Below are 18,155 nucleotides of genomic sequence, written 5' to 3' on the forward strand. Positions count from 1 at the left end.
GAGCTAACAACTATTAGAGCTATCAGGGCTAACAGAGCTAACAACTATTAGAGCTATCAGAACTCTTAAGCTATCAGGGCTAACAGAGCTATCAGAACTATTAGAGTTATCAGGGCTAACAGAGCTATCAGAACTATTAGAGCTATCAGGGCTAACAGAGCTATCAGAACTATTAGCGCTATCAGGGCTAACAGAGCTAACAACTATTAGAGCTATCAGAACTCTTAAGCTATCAGGGCTAACAGAGCTAACAACTATTAGAGCTATCAGAACTATTAAGCTATCAGGGCTAACAGAGCTATCAGAACTATCAGGGCTATTAGAGCTATCAGGGCTAAGAGAGCTATCAGCTATCAGAGATAACAGATCTAACCCGTATTATCCAACTCTCCATGTGCACAGATAGTTTTCTGGAGCTTGGACAGTCACTGAAGATCGTTCATGATTAATTGTAAAAGTGTCTGTATGTTAAATATGGAACGTTAGCTGAGATAGCAACTCAGAGAGGCTACGTCTAGAGCAAGGGTTAGGGTTGGGTTTTTCTGACGTTGTGGAGGAAGAAGCAGAACAATAGTTTAACGCCTCTTTACTGGACAGTTAGAAGAGGTTGACCTTTGTACCTCTGATTAAAGGTGCTGCTGGAGAAGCTGCTGAGGTCCTGCCCTGAGGTCAAAAGTGTCTACGTGATGGTCAGGTCAAAAGCTGGTCAGAACCCTCAGGCCCGCGTCGCCGACATGGTCAACTGCAAGGTGAGAAGTGGTCCGACAGAACGGGAAGGTATAATTCATTAGGTGTGGAGGGGTCTGGGAGAAACCAGTTCTCTGCAACTTTTCTGGCGGGGTTGCACCACACAAGGTGGAGTAAATTCTTTGAAAGACGTTCACCTCCTCCAGAGGAAGTGTCTTCTATTGTTGTCTCAGAGCCAGAGGACATATTTCACATTTCTTGTGTCATAACACATCTTTAAAAAGTTTAACACAGCAACACGTAGACGTTTGAGTGTAATCCCACTGTGGTAACCATAGACAGCTGTACTCGAGTTTTTGGTTTGATTACATTACTTCAGATCCAAAACTAGTGAGTCCTGGTCCAAAGCCAACGTGTCCAGCTCCTGTTCTGGCACGACAGTCTCCGGCCTGTAGTTGCAGTTTACTTCACTGTCCATCAGGAAACTCTGTAACTAACTTTATTTCTTCACTCAGCTGTTTGAAAGATTGCAAGACGAGCAGCCGGGCTTCGTGGAGAAGATCATAGCGGTGAGCAGCGACCTCACGCTTCCCGAGCTGGATCTGAGTAAAGAGGATCAGAACATCCTCGCCGAAAACGTCAACATCGTTTTCCACTGCGCCGCCACCATCCGCTTCAACGAGCCTCTCAAGTGAGTCCTCTACAATATGTGCAGTACTGCTTCTCTCTGTTGGCTGTAAACGTGTTTTCTTGCCAGTTTTGGTTGTAGTTTGTTTACCCAGTCTAATGAACGATAATCAGGCTGGATGCCGTGTATTATTACGGCTGTTTGCTTCACTCAGTGACGGCACGTTGGTGTTGACAGCTTGTGCCCACTGTTGTTTGCAGTACACAGAGATACTTGAAACCTGACACACCTCCCTCGACAAATCACTGACTGTTTCTGCAGCGAACTGGCACAATGTTTTCATTGTCTCCAGTGTTTGGGGGCAGTTAGTTATGATGCCACACCTTTCATCTGTGCTCATTTTGTGTCCCTGCTCTTGGTTCTTACAGGAATAAAAAGTGCATTTGTTTTCCTTTTTAGACTAAAAGCATGTAGAAGCTAGCTAGCCTAGCTCCATTCAGAGAGGAAAATATGCCTACCAACACCTCTAAGCTCATAAATATACATGTTGTGTCTCATTTTTTTTAACCGTAAACAAATAAATGTAGAACTGATAATTTGCGGTCTATGGGGAGTAACTAGTGCTCGCCTAGTCCTTCTGTGCAGCATCTCTGGCTACAGCATTGGTTATCAGTAACCACAGGTATTTTTATATCACTGTGACGACAATGTCATGTTGGAAAAAAAGAAAAGTTGCAGATGAGTTGTAGAGCTGCTACCTTTTTTGAGTGTGGAGTAAGAACCTCCTCTTTGGTCACTTGCATGAGCCCGGTTACAATGCCCAGCTCTGGTTCTGGCATGACACTGGCTCCTGCTGGAACCAGTGTTGCTTTAATGTAGTAGTAGTAGTAGTAGTAGTAGTAGTAGTAGTAGTAGTAGTAATGGTAGTGCCAAAAATGGGGTTGGTAGTCCAAATAATAATAATGGTAGTAGTGGTGGTACCAGTAATGGTGGTTGTGGTAGTAGTAGTAGTACCAATAATGGTATCAGTGGTACCGGTGGTGGTGGTGGTAGTAGTAGTAGTAGTAGTAGTAGTAGTAGTAGTAATGGTAATGGTAATTGTGGTGGTGGCAAGTGTAGTACAAGTAGTAGTACCACCAATAATGGTAGTAGTACCAGTAATTGTAGTAGTACTACCAGACTAGACTTGGGGATGCTGCACTGCAGTCGCTGCCTGCCTGTAAGTATTGATTCCACAGTGACTCGTTAGTTTGAGTGCTGATAATAAATGGGATACAGCATGTTAATGAGTCAGCTGTAGAGGTAAAGGCAGACTGAGCGAGGCAAACCACATCCACAGCTCCAGAAATGAGATCCTATCTGTTCCTGTCGTCACTCAGATAAAATGAAAGAATGAAAATATCCTCCACACTGTTCATCACATGCTCTCACTTTATGTGGAGAGTTAATTTCATCCTCTGAATCCTCCATCTGTCCTTTCTCCCCTCCCCTCCTCTCTCTCTCTCTCTCAGAGATGCAATGCAGCTGAATGTCCTGGCCACCCAGAAGATGTTGGCACTGGCCCACCGGATGAAGCACCTGCAGATTTTCATTCACATCTCCACAGCCTATGCCAACTGTGACCGAGAGCTCATTGAGGAAATCGTCTACTCTCCGCCCATAGACTACCGCAGACTCATCGACTCTCTGGAGTATGTTGAACCGACGGTGGTGGTGGTTAATTTTGGATGTCTTTAGATTTAAAAGAAAACGTAGGAATGTATCATGAAGATTAATATCAGTGAAGCATTGAGCGTGCAGGCTTAGCCATGACCGGAGAGTAGCACTGCTTAGTAGCACTAATGTTGTAGAGGCTGCTGGTCTCAGCTGCTCAGATGGATTAGTAAAGCATCAGGAGGCCGCAGAGTGAGTGGAGATCAGGCGGATGATTCTCGAGGACTGCATGGATAGCAGCGTCACAGTGTAGGGTTTAGATTGAGCTTAACTTAAGCTTAATGTTACATTTACATTTAGTTTATCCAAAGCGACTTACAAAACAATTGAGGTAGACTGAAGTAGAAGTGACAGTGTCATCTGCATAGTAGTGATATGAGAATCTATGCGAGCATATAATCGGACCCAGAGAGGTGGAGTAAATGGCAAAGAGTGATAGGTGGTGACGTGGTGAGATGCCAAGCCAGGAAATGTTGAATGATTCAAACCAGTAAGAGCCGAGCCAGAGATCCCCATGTTGGAGAGAGCAGAGAAGCATGGCGTGGTTAACTGTGTCAAAGGTGGTTGATTCTGTTTCAGTTCATTTAATCTTTGCCATTTCCATGTTGTTTGAACGCTCTGTTGACTCTGTTCAACCAATGCAAAACCACACACACCCTGCATGTGGATTAAATATTTGATGTTAGATGTTGAGTCCATAGACAAAGATGCAGTCGGTATCTTTTCAGTCCTGAAAACTGAACGTAAACAAATATTACATGATATGCCCAACTGTGTTGGGTGTCAGACTTTGGATGTTTACATTTTCAAAGTGAGACTATTCAGAGTCATACCACAACATTTCTGCTTGACCTATGATTTGGTCATCGATGAACGTGCTCGAGACATTTCACCTTTCACGTAGATGACGAATGCACCGCTAACTTGACATTGTCATTGGTCCCTGCTACCGATTCTGAGTGTGGAAGAACAGGGCACCTATTTTGGAAACGGGTGGTGCGTCTCTTTAAGTATGTTGATGAAAACGGAGCTTGTAAGATGCAGTCTACCCGTGCGAGGGCTAGCAGTCAGCCAACCCTGGAGCCGTGCAGCGTGCATGGCTTAAAACCAGGACTGAAATGTCTCAACAACTACTAAATGGATTGTCCTCAGAGGATGAATCTCACTGAGCTTGTTTCCCTTAGTGCCACTGTGAGGTTGACAACTCTTGGATGGATTGCCAAGAAATTAGGCACAGATATGCGTAACTCAACAATTTGCCCCACATATTGTACAGTCATCCGTTGTTCCCAGATGATATATTGTATGTGGATTAAAGTCTCTGTATTTGTGCTGTAGGTGGTTTAAATAAAGTCTAATCTTGTCATTATGTTGTTGTTTTTGTTGTATAGCTGGATGGATGACGAGCTCGTGTCTGCTATGACTCCCAAGCTGATTGGGAAGCGTCCCAACACCTACACCTTCACCAAAGCCTTGGCGGAGTACATGGTGCAGCAGGAGGCCGGAGACCTCAACGTAGCCATCATCAGACCTTCCATAGTCGGAGCAAGCTGGAAAGAACCTTTCCCAGTAAGAGATTCAGACTGTTACATTACTTTAATCGTAATTTAACTTTGAGTTAAGAGTAAAAATCTTTACCTCAGATTAAGTTTGATGAGGATTTTTCTGCATTTAAAATATGTTCCACTGAACAACACAGGATTATATGTTGAGGCATTTGAAAGTGTTGAATCCATAAATATACTTTCTTCAAAAAAAAGGCCAAGTTGCAGATGAATTATAGAGCTGTTACCTTTGCTGCAGAGCCCTGTTACATTGCCCGCTTGCCTGGCTCCTGTTCTAGCACAACACAGACTTGTGCCGGAACCAGTGTTGCTTTAATGGAACTAAATAAGGAGTGATAATGATACCAACGGTAACAGAGGTATTTTAAGCTGCAGTCTTGTGGTTTGAGGATAGAAACTCAAAACGAAGAAAGCGCTGAATACTAGGGATCAGCCAGTTCTCTGGTACTCTAGCTGCTGTGTTCTGGCTTTGTTTATTTTATGCACCAGCTTCTAAACCTGAGTCTGACTCAAAATTTACGCTGCAAAATAGAGGCACAAACACAAATAAACACACTGCTGGACAACCAGTGCCTGATCCTGTCTGAATGCAGCCTTAGCTTTAATATAACTCCGAAAAAATAGGATTGTAGTAAAGTGAGTTTATTCCCTAAGTTGTTCAAAATTGGGTAATATACTGTCTATAAAAAGGACCTTCATGTTTCTGTTCTGTTTCTAAATATTAGTCATCCATTACGGATGAAAAATTGGGACAAACAAAAGCAAGCGAAGGGTTTCCAACCATATTTTTTTCTAATAGTGGGCAACGTTTTCAGAGACTGTGTTACAATGGGATTGTGTTTGACATACTGTAATGACAGAAAACAAAAGGGCAGGATTCATTTCACTTGTAACTCGTAACAGATACTCATTTCAGCACAGTACTTGCTCTTTCCTGTTGAATACCACCCGGACAGCACAGAATCTGTCACGATCGTTCATCAAATTTCAATCACACCCCGTCTGTCTCTTCTTTGTCTTCTTCTGAGAGCACTCTGTCATCAATGAGGCGTTCAGAGCAGCGATCGCTGCGATGGTGGGTGGAGGAATGTGAGGAATGTGGAGTTAAGACACTCTGCACACCTTTTAGGCGGAAAACAGGAGTGTTGCAAATCTGGTTTGGGAAAGTTTGAGAAATCGAATGACTCTGACAACTGAAAGGAAGATTTCAGTTTTCAGACTGTTCAGAGTGTGTGAATCAATGCTGCTTTCCTCTTTCAGGGTTGGATTGATAACTTCAATGGACCGAGTGGAATATTCATTGCAGTAAGTGCTAAAAGTCTATATTACTATTAGTACATTTGTCCTGTGCACCAGGAAAGGTTATGATCAAATAGAGCCGTCCTGCGATGTGTACTCCAGAAGCTCAGTTACCACAATTACGAGACAAAATATTTTGTGCCCTGAGGGCAGGTTAAAAGCAACCTGTTTCCTGTTTGATGTGAGCGGATTTGTCTGAACTCTGAGCCTTAGGCTGCAACTGGACCAGAATCTGCCTGAAGAAATGTAATTTAAAAAAACAACACATAAATATGTAAATACTTCAAGGCAAGGCATTCGTCCAGCTCCTGTGTTTAAGATGTTGTCATTGGTCCGTTTTTGGTTCTTAATCTGAAGGCTAGAAATCTTACCAACCTTCCTTTCACCTTCTCCAGGCCGGTAAGGGGATCCTGCGTACGATGAGGGCGTCCAATGATGCGGTGGCTGACCTGGTGCCTGTGGACGTGGTCATCAACGCCACGTTGGCGGCAGCTTGGTACTCTGGATCACAGATGCTCAACAGGTTTGGAGAGACGCCCGAACATCCTTGAGTCAAGTCGAGTTGTTTGCTAAAGTGAAATCGAATGTTCACTCGGAACTATTCTGTTCTTTATTACAGGCCAAGAAACATCCTTGTTTACAACTGCACGACCGGTGGGATCAACCCGTTTCACTGGGGCGAAGTCGGTATGAGCTCCTTTCGTTACCTAAACACAGCCTCTGTACAGGCCTCTGACAATGGGAGCTGATATGTTTAAACGTAGCATTTAATGACATACCAAGGCGGTAATCCGATCCACAACTGCCACACCCAAACTGCTTGCAAGCTTTTGTTCACTTGTTCCCCAAGGATCCTGGAGTTTTCTTAGTGTATTCCACCTTTTGAAAACCGAAGTCACCTTGTTTAGACTCCCTTTTAAAAAGAATTCGTAATATTGGTAATGTTGGATTCAGTTCATACTGCCTGAACAGCACGGTGGGAAATTGGCAGCAGCCAAATATGGGTAATATATGAAAGTGGTTGATAGATTTCTAACAGAACTAGAAAATATCAAGAAATTTAGTGCCTGATGCTTGGTGCGTCTCGCCCATACATTATTATCGACACTGCTAAGTAAGTGTTACCATTGAGTTTGAAAGGGCAAACGTGATATTAGACAGAGATTTCAGTTAAGCCAATCACAGTCAGCCTTGTGATTTTCTGCCTAGCAACCAGCTGCAGTGAACTGCTATGAATAGAAACAGCTGCTGTTGCTCTGCTCTGATTGGTCGACTGCTACTGCCAACTGAAACAGTTGAGAGGAAAATTGAGCCTTGAAAGTAACCCTCGAACAACAGACATCTTTCAGCCATACCATAGGTCGTATCAATGAATGGATGTGCTTATAAGCATCCTGAATTGTTCCTGAATGTGTCTATATATAATCTGTGTGGCTAAAGTTAAAAAATGTGACCTCTAGAGCGAGGTAAAAAACTGGTACGTCTGCTTTCCCTCCACAAATTTCTGCTCTCAGTTAATATGGGAGTAAATGGGGCAATTGGTGGGTGAACCTGACACTTCTGAGCTAACTGAGCCAAAACTATAAGTCTGACAGCTTCAGCGGGTTCATGTGAGCGAGCAGCACAAATTTTTCTACAATTTGATGTTCAAATTATTTCTGTAGAGTGAAATTTGTGGCCGTGAGAGCAGTTTAAACATAATTTTCTGGTACAGATTTTCCACTCTAGCGGTCATGTGACTCACTCTAGCTTCCGAACATTCCGTCCATAAGCGCCCATGTTAAATTTTCCCGCTCTTTTTTCCGCGACCATGAAACGCTTAGAAAAGTCAGAGCATCAACTTATCAACATATTAAACATATCAAATATACACGTATTAACATATTTTACATATTTTATTTATTGAATTTCCCACCTAGCTGCACAGTCAGGTGAATATTAAAGTTGTACTGTGATACTGTTTTCCTCTGCCAGCCTTAAAACTTAACTTCATTGTTAGAATGGGAATACCATACAACCTAATTATATCTAATACTATAAAACTCAATGGTATTTATCGATGGGTTCATTCTTGAACTTGGAAACCGTAATGGACAAATCTCTCATTTTTAGTAGCTGCTCTGGAGCTTTCAATCATATCACATGATCTTCAGCATCGGCTGGTGGAATTCAGCTTTAACCCTGTCTACCGAGGAAGATCATGTGAGACAATCAAAAGCTCCAGAATGGCTATTGATGGACCATAATGGTGAAATAATTTAGCAGCCTTTTTGAAGCGAGCCTATTGAATGAAATCAAACATCGTGTTGTAAGTTGTGCATTTCGTGACAGTCTTAATATACCAGCATGTGCTTCAGTAAATCGAGGTTGTGGGTCGGGAAAAGAGAAATTAGGTCCTGCTGGTAACTTCAGGGAGGTATTAAAACTGTATTTAACTGCTGATTGATGACTTGTGTTGAACAACCTTTTGTTTCTTAGAGTACCATGTAATATCCACATTCAAGAGGAACCCCCTCGAGCAGGCCTTCCGTCGGCCCAATGTTAATCTCACATCCAATCACCTAATCAATCAGTACTGGATCGCCGTGAGCCACAAGGCTCCGGCCTTCCTCTATGATCTGTACCTCAGGCTGATTGGACGAGAGCCCAGGTAACCTCATCATCGCCGACTCGGACGCGCCGTACATCTGCTGTTTTTTTTAACGCCAAAACCTCGCCCCCTCACACTCACGCAAACGCATCTCTGCTGCTTTAGTCCTGTCCCTTTTTTATGATTTATTTTCTTGTAGTGTAGTAGCTTAATGTCGTAGCTGCAATGCTAATGTGTCACATTATGCTTGTGTGCATTTTTGTTGGGAGTTGTAAGAATGCATAACCCAGCTGCTCTCCTGCACGTACGGGGGATTTCTGATGGGTTCTGCACTCTTTGCAATCTTGCTACCTGCAATGTTAGTACTCTCAGTTGGGCTCCCGAAGTGTCAGCACTAAAGTAATCTCAGTCCAGCTGATAAATGGACTAAGGTGGACTTCAGTCTGAACATACCTTTGGGAGCTCAACCCAGGTGTTGGCCCTTTTTGAAAAACCTCTGCTAGCTGCTGAACTGCCTTTTTTTTAAAAATCGAGATACTTAACGCAACATTGTGTAGAAATTTAGTATTGTTGTGATTTGTTGCCTCCAGTTTCAGAGTGTAATCCCACTGTGGTTCAGCTGTACTCGATTACATTACTTATGATCAAAAACAAGGTCAACAACTCAAGAGATAGCAGCCAGCTAATATCACTGACTAGTCCAGCAGCAGTCAGCCCAGCTCGGCGTCTGTCTTTCAGCCTTTTATTTCACCAAGCTCTCACCAACCACTAAAAGTCAGTCCCACATTTACTCTTGTCCGGCGGCTTCTTGCTCGCTCACTCTCTCCTTTTCTCTTCTTAGCTTCCTCCGTCAGCGTCCTCTTCACTCTCTTCTCCTCTGCCATTATGTCCATAGAGGCTGCTGAGCCCTTTTGCCAACCGTTAATATAAACACCAAGTCTGAGCTGACATTACTGCAAAGCATGTGAAATGTTCTTGTTAACCCTGACAAATTACTAGCTAGCTGGCTAATAATCAAAATCCTGTCTTGAACTAATACATGCTTGCTAACGTTATTGCCAGCAAAACACTATGAGCGGATAAGTTATTTGTAGCTTACCACATGAGCAGCTAACGCGATCCATGACACTGACTTGCGTATTGTCCAGCTCCGGTTCTGGCACAACACTGGCGTCCGCATTCCCCTCAGTGCCCAAAGTTACATAGTGTGAGAACGGACATATGAATGAGAGACAGCATTTACCTGATCACAGGTCAGTGTAGCACCAACAGGAGTTAACGTAGTTTAAAGTTACACAATGTTGCTTTAAGATCCTCACAGCGCTATCGAGAGCGCTAGCAGCGGTCACACGGGGGGCCTCCACCTTGCTTAGTATCAGTAGGAGCAAACGCTCATTCTTCCTCACCTCGTCCTCTCTGTCCTCCTTGTCCTGTCATATCTGTATCTCTCTCCTACAGAGTACTGTATAAACATGACCTTCAAGACCAATCCCTTAGAGCAGGCCTTCAGAAGGCCCAATGTCAATCTGCGCTCCAACCCCTTTACTAATCAGTACTGGACCACGGTCAGCCACACGCTGCCGGCTCTGCTCTATGACGGCTATCTCATGCTGACAGGCCGCAAGCCCCGGTAAGGTTCCCCCCAAAAAACCTCCTTTGTCTTCCAGTCAGTCTTCACTTTCCCCACAAACCCCACCCTCCCCTCCTGTGTGTTTTTGTTTTTGTTTGTTTTATGGGAACAACAAGGACGTGTCCGGAACCGAAAAAACCAAATGTTCTTCTATCGGAGCATGTTTTCAGCTTTGCTCTGCAAGAAAGAAGTCTTTGTGAAATCATGCTGTGAACATCACATCCATTATCCCTCCACTTCTCACCCAAACATGGAAAAACCGTGAGGCACCACAGGAACTTCTTGGTGTCCAGTCGTAGACAGATCATGTCCCACTGCGCATTTATGTGTTTTTTACTACGAGCCACAAATATTTCAGACGTTAACCGCCACGACATGTTTGGCTGTCTGAATTCGATTTTTGGCTTCGTAGCTAACTCAGTCACGCGATGTGATTCGATGCCACCGGCTTGTAAGTTAACGGTTATCTTCTTCTGCCTCTATGTGCTGATCAGCCATGCATGTTTTGTCACATCCCCTGAATCATCTGCATTCACAGGAGGAATCTGAGTCACTTCAATCTGCCTCCAAATCACAGCAACTGCATCCAAAATATAAAATATAAACGGCCTGTCGTTTGATTGAGGCTTTTAATTGAAGGAGTAATCCAAAAACTGTTAAAGGTTTAATAAATAATGAGCAGTTTGAAGACTCAGACCCTCTTTATACTCACAATAACGAGCACTCACCCTAGCTGTTTTTTAATGATCATCACTTTAGTGATAAGTTATGATCTCCTGAATCTGAACTAACACCGAAATGAAGCACATAAACTGGATTCACTCGTGTTAACAGGAGGACACCATCACATACGACTTCTAAGTCCCTGCAGAGCAGATTTTTATTCATCATGTGTCATTTTTAATAATTTCTTGGGTAGAACATTGGACATAAATTTGGTTCTTGGGTCCTCCTGGCCTGCACACAGCTTAAATCCAGTTAGTCCTCAGCTGATCTCTTTGTGGACAAACCTCTTGACTCTTTAGAAAAGTGAATCATTGAACCAGATCTGTGCAACATTGTTTGTTTAAACCCTTAATGTCGAACCTCAAAGTGAACTGACCTGTTGCTGTCCAATGAAAAACATCGCCACCATCTTCCATTAGTACACTTCTATGCAGTACACTGTACTTCCTGACTTGGTAGTGTCTCGATTCGAGTACCAGAAATGACCATCGCAACACTGTACTACTTCCTCTTTGCCGAATTGCAACCGTTAGCGTCAACATTCAACGTAACCTGTATATTCAGCTCTTCGGCCACCATTGTTCTTGGTGGTCTCACCTCTTCTGCTATGGAGCCAAAAAGGCGACCACTGACGGTTGACCACACTCAACTTTGACTGTTATGAGCGCACCATCTGTGTACTCATTGGGTTGCGGTGGCAGCAGTTTTAGCAGACGTCCTTCTACCCAGCAACGTAACATTGGAGTAAAATGGAGTTGTCGGAGTTCGAGTTGTCGTTCTTTTTAACATCGGAGGTTCGAGATGGTTTTCATTGGACAGTGAATAAATCAAAGTCAAGAGGTGTCCAAAGCTCCACCTGCTAATGTTCCAGCTAGACTCCAGATCTGCTTCAGCAAATACTGATGACTCTGTGAAGTCATGCCTGTGGCATGTTTATGTGACTATTTTGCAACCAATGACACATTATTTTACTTTACTACAAAGGTTTCTAAGTTCCTCTTACATCATTGTACTGAGTCCTGCTTCTCCTTTGTCGTCATCCACGACACCTTTCTCTATCCCACCACCTCTGCGTTCTGCATCTTTACCTCCTCGTCCTCCACCTTTTCTTCCCTTCTTCCTTCTCCATCTCGCCTTCATCTGCTCCTTCATCGCAGGATGATGAAGACAATCACTCGTCTCCACAAAGCCATGATGGTCCTGGAGTATTTCACCAGTCACTCCTGGGTGTGGAACACCGACAACGTCACCATGCTGATGGGCCAGATGACCCCCGAGGACAAGAAGGTATGGAGGACACAGTTGACTCACGCTTTGTTGTCCATGTCTGCCCAAAGTGGTAGCCGTAATCTTTGAGTTGGCAGAATATCTAGGACAAATGTGGAGTTTGAGTATAAAAAGATAAAAGGTATAAATATAATCGTCTTTGTGAGCATCCATCTAATAAAAGGGAAATTTAAGGTTACCACAGCGAGGAGCCGCACTGAGCTCCAGCAGCCTCTGGGCTAAGTCGACCCCCAGCGGTGCCTTCCTCTGTTGGGGGCAGAACAAAGCTTGATCATTGGATGAGAGATGAGGAAAGGCACAGCGGCACAGCTTGTGGCTGGATCAGTCAGCGGTGAGGTGGAGTTATTGTTGGCAGGCTTGAAGGCAGCAACTGCCTTTTAGTCAGCACCCAGGGAATTAAAAGGTTGTGAATCCCCCTCCGAGAAGCCAGACGGAGAGAGACACTACAGGAATATTTTCAAAATAAAAGCTGGATTACTGATGTAATATGAAACATAGAACGATACAAAGGTCTCAAAGTTCCTCGTCGTGCGGTCCACCAACGCAACGTCCACAAATGCAAATTACTTCAGAGAGTTCGACCAAACAACGACGCCGTTCACAAACTGACGTCACCGTCCAATGAATGAATCACTGTATTGTAGCCAACAGCCTGTTGGACGTTAACACAGTGAGCGGTGAGTCTGTCTGTCGTCCCCACAGCGTGCATGGGTCTGTGTCTTCAACTGTATAAAACATAGATGTAGTCTCCGTGACGTCACCCACATGTTTCTGAAGAGCTGTTGTGAAACTCGGTGTGGTGGCATCTAATCTAAACAGGCTCAAAGACGTAGTTCATGGGTGGAGCTGAGACGTCCATGCTCTTAATCCTGCATAACTTTAAGCCTTAATATAATGTGAACAGGTGAGTTGTATATAAATTCACCCTCAGTACAGTTGTCATGAACGACGACCAAGACTCACTTCTGGAGCCTCAAGTGGACGTTTGTGGGGAACCTTGCGATGGATGTCTGCATGCATCAGTGAGTTAAATGTTTGTATCTCTGTCCTGTAGGTGTTCAACTTTGACGTGCGTCAGCTGCACTGGGCCGAATACATGGAAAGTTACTGCATGGGCACCAAAAAATACGTCCTGAACGAAGAGCTGTCGGGCTTGCCCGCTGCACGCAAACACCTCAACAAGTAAGAGTCCGAACGCATGAAGGCTGCCGTCCTCTGCGGAGAGCCGGTGGCTTTTATTTCATCTGCATTAGCACTCGAGTACTTCAGTTTATCCTTCCATTAACCGCTGATGTCTTTCACATTTGTGTTTTGTTCATTAATCCTCTCAAAGCTCGGAACATTTTCAAGGAATTAAAAGGCCTAAATTAAATAAACTGCACGTCCAACATCTGTGGACAAACAGCCGAACTCCTGAATAAGTTATTTTTCCTTTCACGCTTCACAGGTTGAGGAACATCCGCTACTCCTTCAACACCATCCTGGTGGTGCTCATCTGGCGCGTCTTCATCGCCCGATCCCAGATGGCCCGAAACATCTGGTACTTCGTGGTGAGCCTCTGCTTCAAGTTCCTGTCGTACTTCAGAGCTTCCTCCACCATGAGATAAAGAGGCTGGGACGTTGGGGGGTGGGGGCATGATGGGTGGGTGAGTGGTGGAGGGGATGATGAGAGGTGCTTGAGCTTGAAGATCTCAAGGTCGAGGATCAAACGAACACAGACGGAGCTCCTGGGCGAGTCCACAGCCGTCTACATGTCGCATATCTCCAATCTGTTACTAAAAAAGAGGGCTTCCTGCCCTCGTTCTGTTCATTTCTGGTCAATCCAGCAATCCTTAAGCTCCAGGGAACCTGCTCCACCTCGTCCGCCTGCTTCGCCTGCCTGCAAAACAAAGCTATGCATCGGACGACAGCTGGTTTTGAGTCGGCCCAGGCTTCCTCTTCTGTATATTTAACTCTCATCGAAGAACTCCCAATGACCTTTTCGAAATGTTGTAAAAACCGGTTGTGAGAATCAAAAACGAGCAGCTTTTCGGGGGAGGTTTCGAGCTGGTTTTGCACATTTCGGTTGAAGGACGACTCCACCGACTCAGTGAACCAAAGCCATTTCAACCGATGTTTGGCGTTGCACTGACAGCTTGGTGTCCTTGCTTGGCGACCTTTTCGCCCACCGATTCCCGCTTGGCAAAGACGCTCAACAACAACAACAACAACGCACTCTCCTGTATGTTCCCCAATTTACGACCAAGCACAATGTAGACGGCTTTATCCAGTGCCTACGAACTGATCATTCTTGCATCAGCAGCTTCTTCTTCTACAGTTATTTTTTTGTTGGTCTCGAAACTATTTTTTGCCAAAATACCTCTTAGCTATCAGACTCATAGCTCGACAGAGGATGAGACGAGTGAGGTTGAGAGCTTTTGTCTTTTCTCCCATCATGCTTTAGATTCGGCACATCAAGTCGCGGACTTCTCGTCTTCATCGTCCTTTGTTACGACGCTACTCGTTTACTTTTCCTACACGTGTGTGTGCGTGTTTTATAGGTCATATCCGTCATGTTACACATTCGTTTAATGTGTGTGTATACGCAGGATTTCTCACGTGGTGTTAAACTCTCAGATCTGTTGCCTTTGTTACGTCAGAAATTTGCCTTTTTCGTACACGAAACGTGACGTTTTTTTCATCACATGTCTGACTTATTTTTGATAGGAATGAACCGTCGTTGCCATATTAAATCGTCACTTGACTCACCTGAGGTTTACCTGTCCATATGCGTCAGGCAGGGCACGCTGATCTTTTTTAGGTTTGTCGTGCTTGCATGCATCTAAGGAATGTGATTTATTTTTTTTTCACGAGTTGCGTTGACATAGGATCATGCGACCTTTTTTTTTGTTTGTTTGTTTTGGAAAGTGTGAATCGTGCCTGAACCTTTTTCGATATTCTAACAATGTGAAAAGAGAGCAATCAGATCTATGTTTTCTAATTATTTTGTGTACAGCTCTATTTAGGTAGGACTTCAGAATATAACAGAACAGATGTATTTTTATGCTAACGACATCGCGTGGCTATTTTACCAACTTAAAACGAAAAAAGCTTCACCGACTTCAGCTGCTGTAAATAAAATAAATATGTTAAGTGAGATGAATTTAACTGTTTGCTTGTGTATGTAAATGTTTCTTCTCTCTCTCTCTCTGAATGTAATAGATTAACTCAGCCTGACTCGTTTGCACAGCCTGAATCTTCCTCCCGGAAACGAGAAATTAGCATTTAACAAGTTTGCCTGTAATTTTTAATATTAAGCAAGTTCATCGGAGTGCTGTGAGATTTAAATTTTTTTGTTGCCGTTATAACTCCATTTTGCTCGTGACGGTGTGAGTGCGTAGGTCATGGTTTTGTGATGGTGAACGCTCTTGTTTAGTGTTGTAGATGGGGTGAGGTGAGGGGGATGCAGGCGTGTTTAATTCAGGGTTGTTTTTTTTTCTCTTCACGTTCTTGTGATTCGAGAAGTGACAAACAGGTTTTTGGGTTTTGTTTTGTTTTCTTCCCATGTCAGGAACTACTGAATCATACGGATAGTTTGTAACACTAGCATTAACTCCACCTGGAACAAATCCTGAAGTCGCGTCGATCCATTATTCAAATCATTTTCAAAATATTCTTCAACTGTCGATGGATTTTATTTGCTTTCTTGCTGTGAGTTAAATGAGAAGATTGATAGTAAAATAATCAGCTACAGCCAGCAGCTGTTTCTGCTTAACTTTACTTATCTTGGCATAAAGACTGGAAACGGGAGGAGGTTTCTAGCTTTGCTCTGTACAATGGTAACAAACCTCAGCAACATGTTTGCTTTTGCGATTTTGTACAGATTAAACGAGGAGATTCAGCATCAGGTTCAGGGTTGTTAACTTAGCTTATGCTGAGCTAAAGAAACAGGTTGTTGGCTCCAGGCATGAGTAGTATCAATCTTCTCGTCTAAAAATCGGCAACAAAGTGAATTAGCATGTCAGACTTCTTTCTTTTCAAACATAGGAAAAATATATCCTGAAGTACTTGGAGAGATTAACAGTTAGCAGCTAACCTGCGTCATCAGGACTGTGTGGATGTGGTTGGATCAGATTTGGGTTCAAATGAGGCTAAATTCAGATCTGTACACAAACAAAAACACTGTCTTAATTAGCTAATGTTAATTAGTGAGGTTTAGAGGCGCTAATGGAGCCATGTTTCCAGTCTTTACGCTAAGCTAAGCAAACAGGTTGTTGGCTCCAGACATGAGTGGTATCACTGTTCTCGGCAATAAAGTGAATTAGCATGTCAAACTATCCCTCTTTTAAAGATGGGATCAGCAACAGGACTTAGCTTAGCATAAAGGCTGGAAACTTGGGGGAAAATTCGTAGCTTAGCCCTGTCCAACGATAACAAAGTCCTCCTGAGACGCTCAGACGAACTTCTCATGGGTTAACCAAAACTGTTCGGTCATATTGAACCCCTATGTTCAGTTTGTGGGATTTAGTGGCGTCTAGTGGTGAGGCTGCACATTGCAACCAACTGAATACACCTGGCCTCACTTTCCAAAACCTGTAAAAAGATGGTGGACTTTGTGGAAGAAGACCCAGCTCATGTTTCTGCCAGTAGATCCTCCTAAATCTTTCAGACTGGACAGGTGAACAATTTGAATAATGGATCGCATTTTAGGACTTCATGTGGATTTGACTCTTTAATGCGCTGTATATTTTTTTTAATTTTCCCATCAGACTAAAATGCTCTTTTTCTTACAGTTATTTAAAGTTTAAAAACCTGTTGATGCACTGTTGTTTTCATGTAGAAATGTTACCAGAGATTCGAACCTGTATCAATCACTTGCGAGCAGCAGCAGTTGGTCAACATTGTGTCGACATCGGGTTCGTTGGGTTCGGCTGCACTTGAGTGTTTTCTTCCGAGGTTGTGGTTGCGTTCAGATTGGTTCCAGTCTCAATGTTCATTATTTTTTGGTTTCAATGTGTTCATGTGGTTCTCGAGGCAACTCCTGTTTAATTGCCCCTACTCTGAGGTCACCGTGTTGTCCTCAGGATGGAGGATGAGGAGTTCTCGCTTCAGTCATTGTCAATGTGAAACTCCAAAAAAAAAAAAGAAAAGGAAAAACAATAAATCAATGGGTGCCTTTTGTTTGTAAACCAAAAAGAAGGAATAAACTGTCTTTAATCCTCATCTCTGACTACGACGTTTGATTTCTCTCGACTCTATCCAATGACGGCGTGATTGACGGCGACACAAGTGAACGGTTAGTCTCGATCTGTCCAGCTGACCTGTTTCCTGTGGTGCAGAACAGATCCGTCCACTTCACGCTCTGTATCTGCGAGCCCGACTAAAGTGGAAGCTATTGAACATCTCCATTAAGATTTAATGCTGCCGTTGAGGATTATACCCGACTCCATGAATGAAAGGATCGGCCTGTGCTCGTTAGGGATCAGTTTTCATTAACGAGAAACGAGTGGTGGGGCAGTGTTCCTGGTAATGGACGAAGGGAAGATTAGCAGTGCTCTGGCGAGGTGACCTTTAACCTCACGATGACGAGAAGGCGACAACATGTTTATATTTATGCCGTGTTTAGCTTTAGAGGTGCTAATGGAGCCAGGGTAGCCTTATGCTAAGCTAAACAACCTTTACATTATTATATTACATTGTTTGCTGTAGCAGCTATGAAACATCAGTCGGAGTGTGACTGTGAACCCACACAGGAAGCAGTAATCTGATTACTGGTTCTGGTAAATGCTGTCGTGTCTGATCTGTTGCCTCCACTTGACTCTGGTTGCTAAGCAAAGCGACGCTGGAGATGGTGTCTGGATATCGTTTCACGGCGGAGAGGTTTTGTTGACGTGGAGGAAAAGAAGAAGTGGTTATTCTGCTGATAGCAATCAAGGGTGAACACACAAAGAAACCACAGCTCAACAAAACTAAAGCAACTAAAGACGTCGACAGAAGAAAATGTTTCTCACTGATGCCAGGAACGCCACATTTTGGACCTGACAGACCTAG

General features: G+C 43.7%; 1 protein-coding gene across 2 annotated transcripts; it reads left to right on the forward strand.

Moving 5' to 3' along the window:
• Positions 1-610: 610 nt before the first annotated feature.
• On the forward strand, positions 611-17,327 carry far1 (fatty acyl CoA reductase 1). Of its 2 annotated transcripts, none has more exons than XM_027272130.1 (11): positions 611-749; positions 1,203-1,378; positions 2,827-3,006; positions 4,420-4,597; positions 5,854-5,898; positions 6,288-6,415; positions 6,512-6,579; positions 9,941-10,112; positions 11,996-12,125; positions 13,180-13,307; positions 13,573-17,327. In XM_027272130.1, the coding sequence occupies exons 1-11, from the start codon at positions 687-689 to the stop codon at positions 13,730-13,732; spliced, it is 1,428 nt and encodes a 475-aa protein (XP_027127931.1). In that variant the 5' UTR covers positions 611-686; the 3' UTR covers positions 13,733-17,327. The 2 variants fall into 2 exon arrangements, with proteins under 2 accessions (XP_027127931.1, XP_027127930.1); XM_027272129.1 differs by lacking the exon at positions 9,941-10,112 and adding an exon at positions 8,371-8,542 and having other exon boundaries at positions 13,573-13,732.
• Positions 17,328-18,155: the final 828 nt, after the last annotated feature.

The sequence above is a fragment of the Larimichthys crocea genome, chromosome XX, assembly GCF_000972845.2.
Source record: "Larimichthys crocea isolate SSNF chromosome XX, L_crocea_2.0, whole genome shotgun sequence".
Lineage (NCBI taxonomy): Eukaryota > Metazoa > Chordata > Actinopteri > Sciaenidae > Larimichthys > Larimichthys crocea.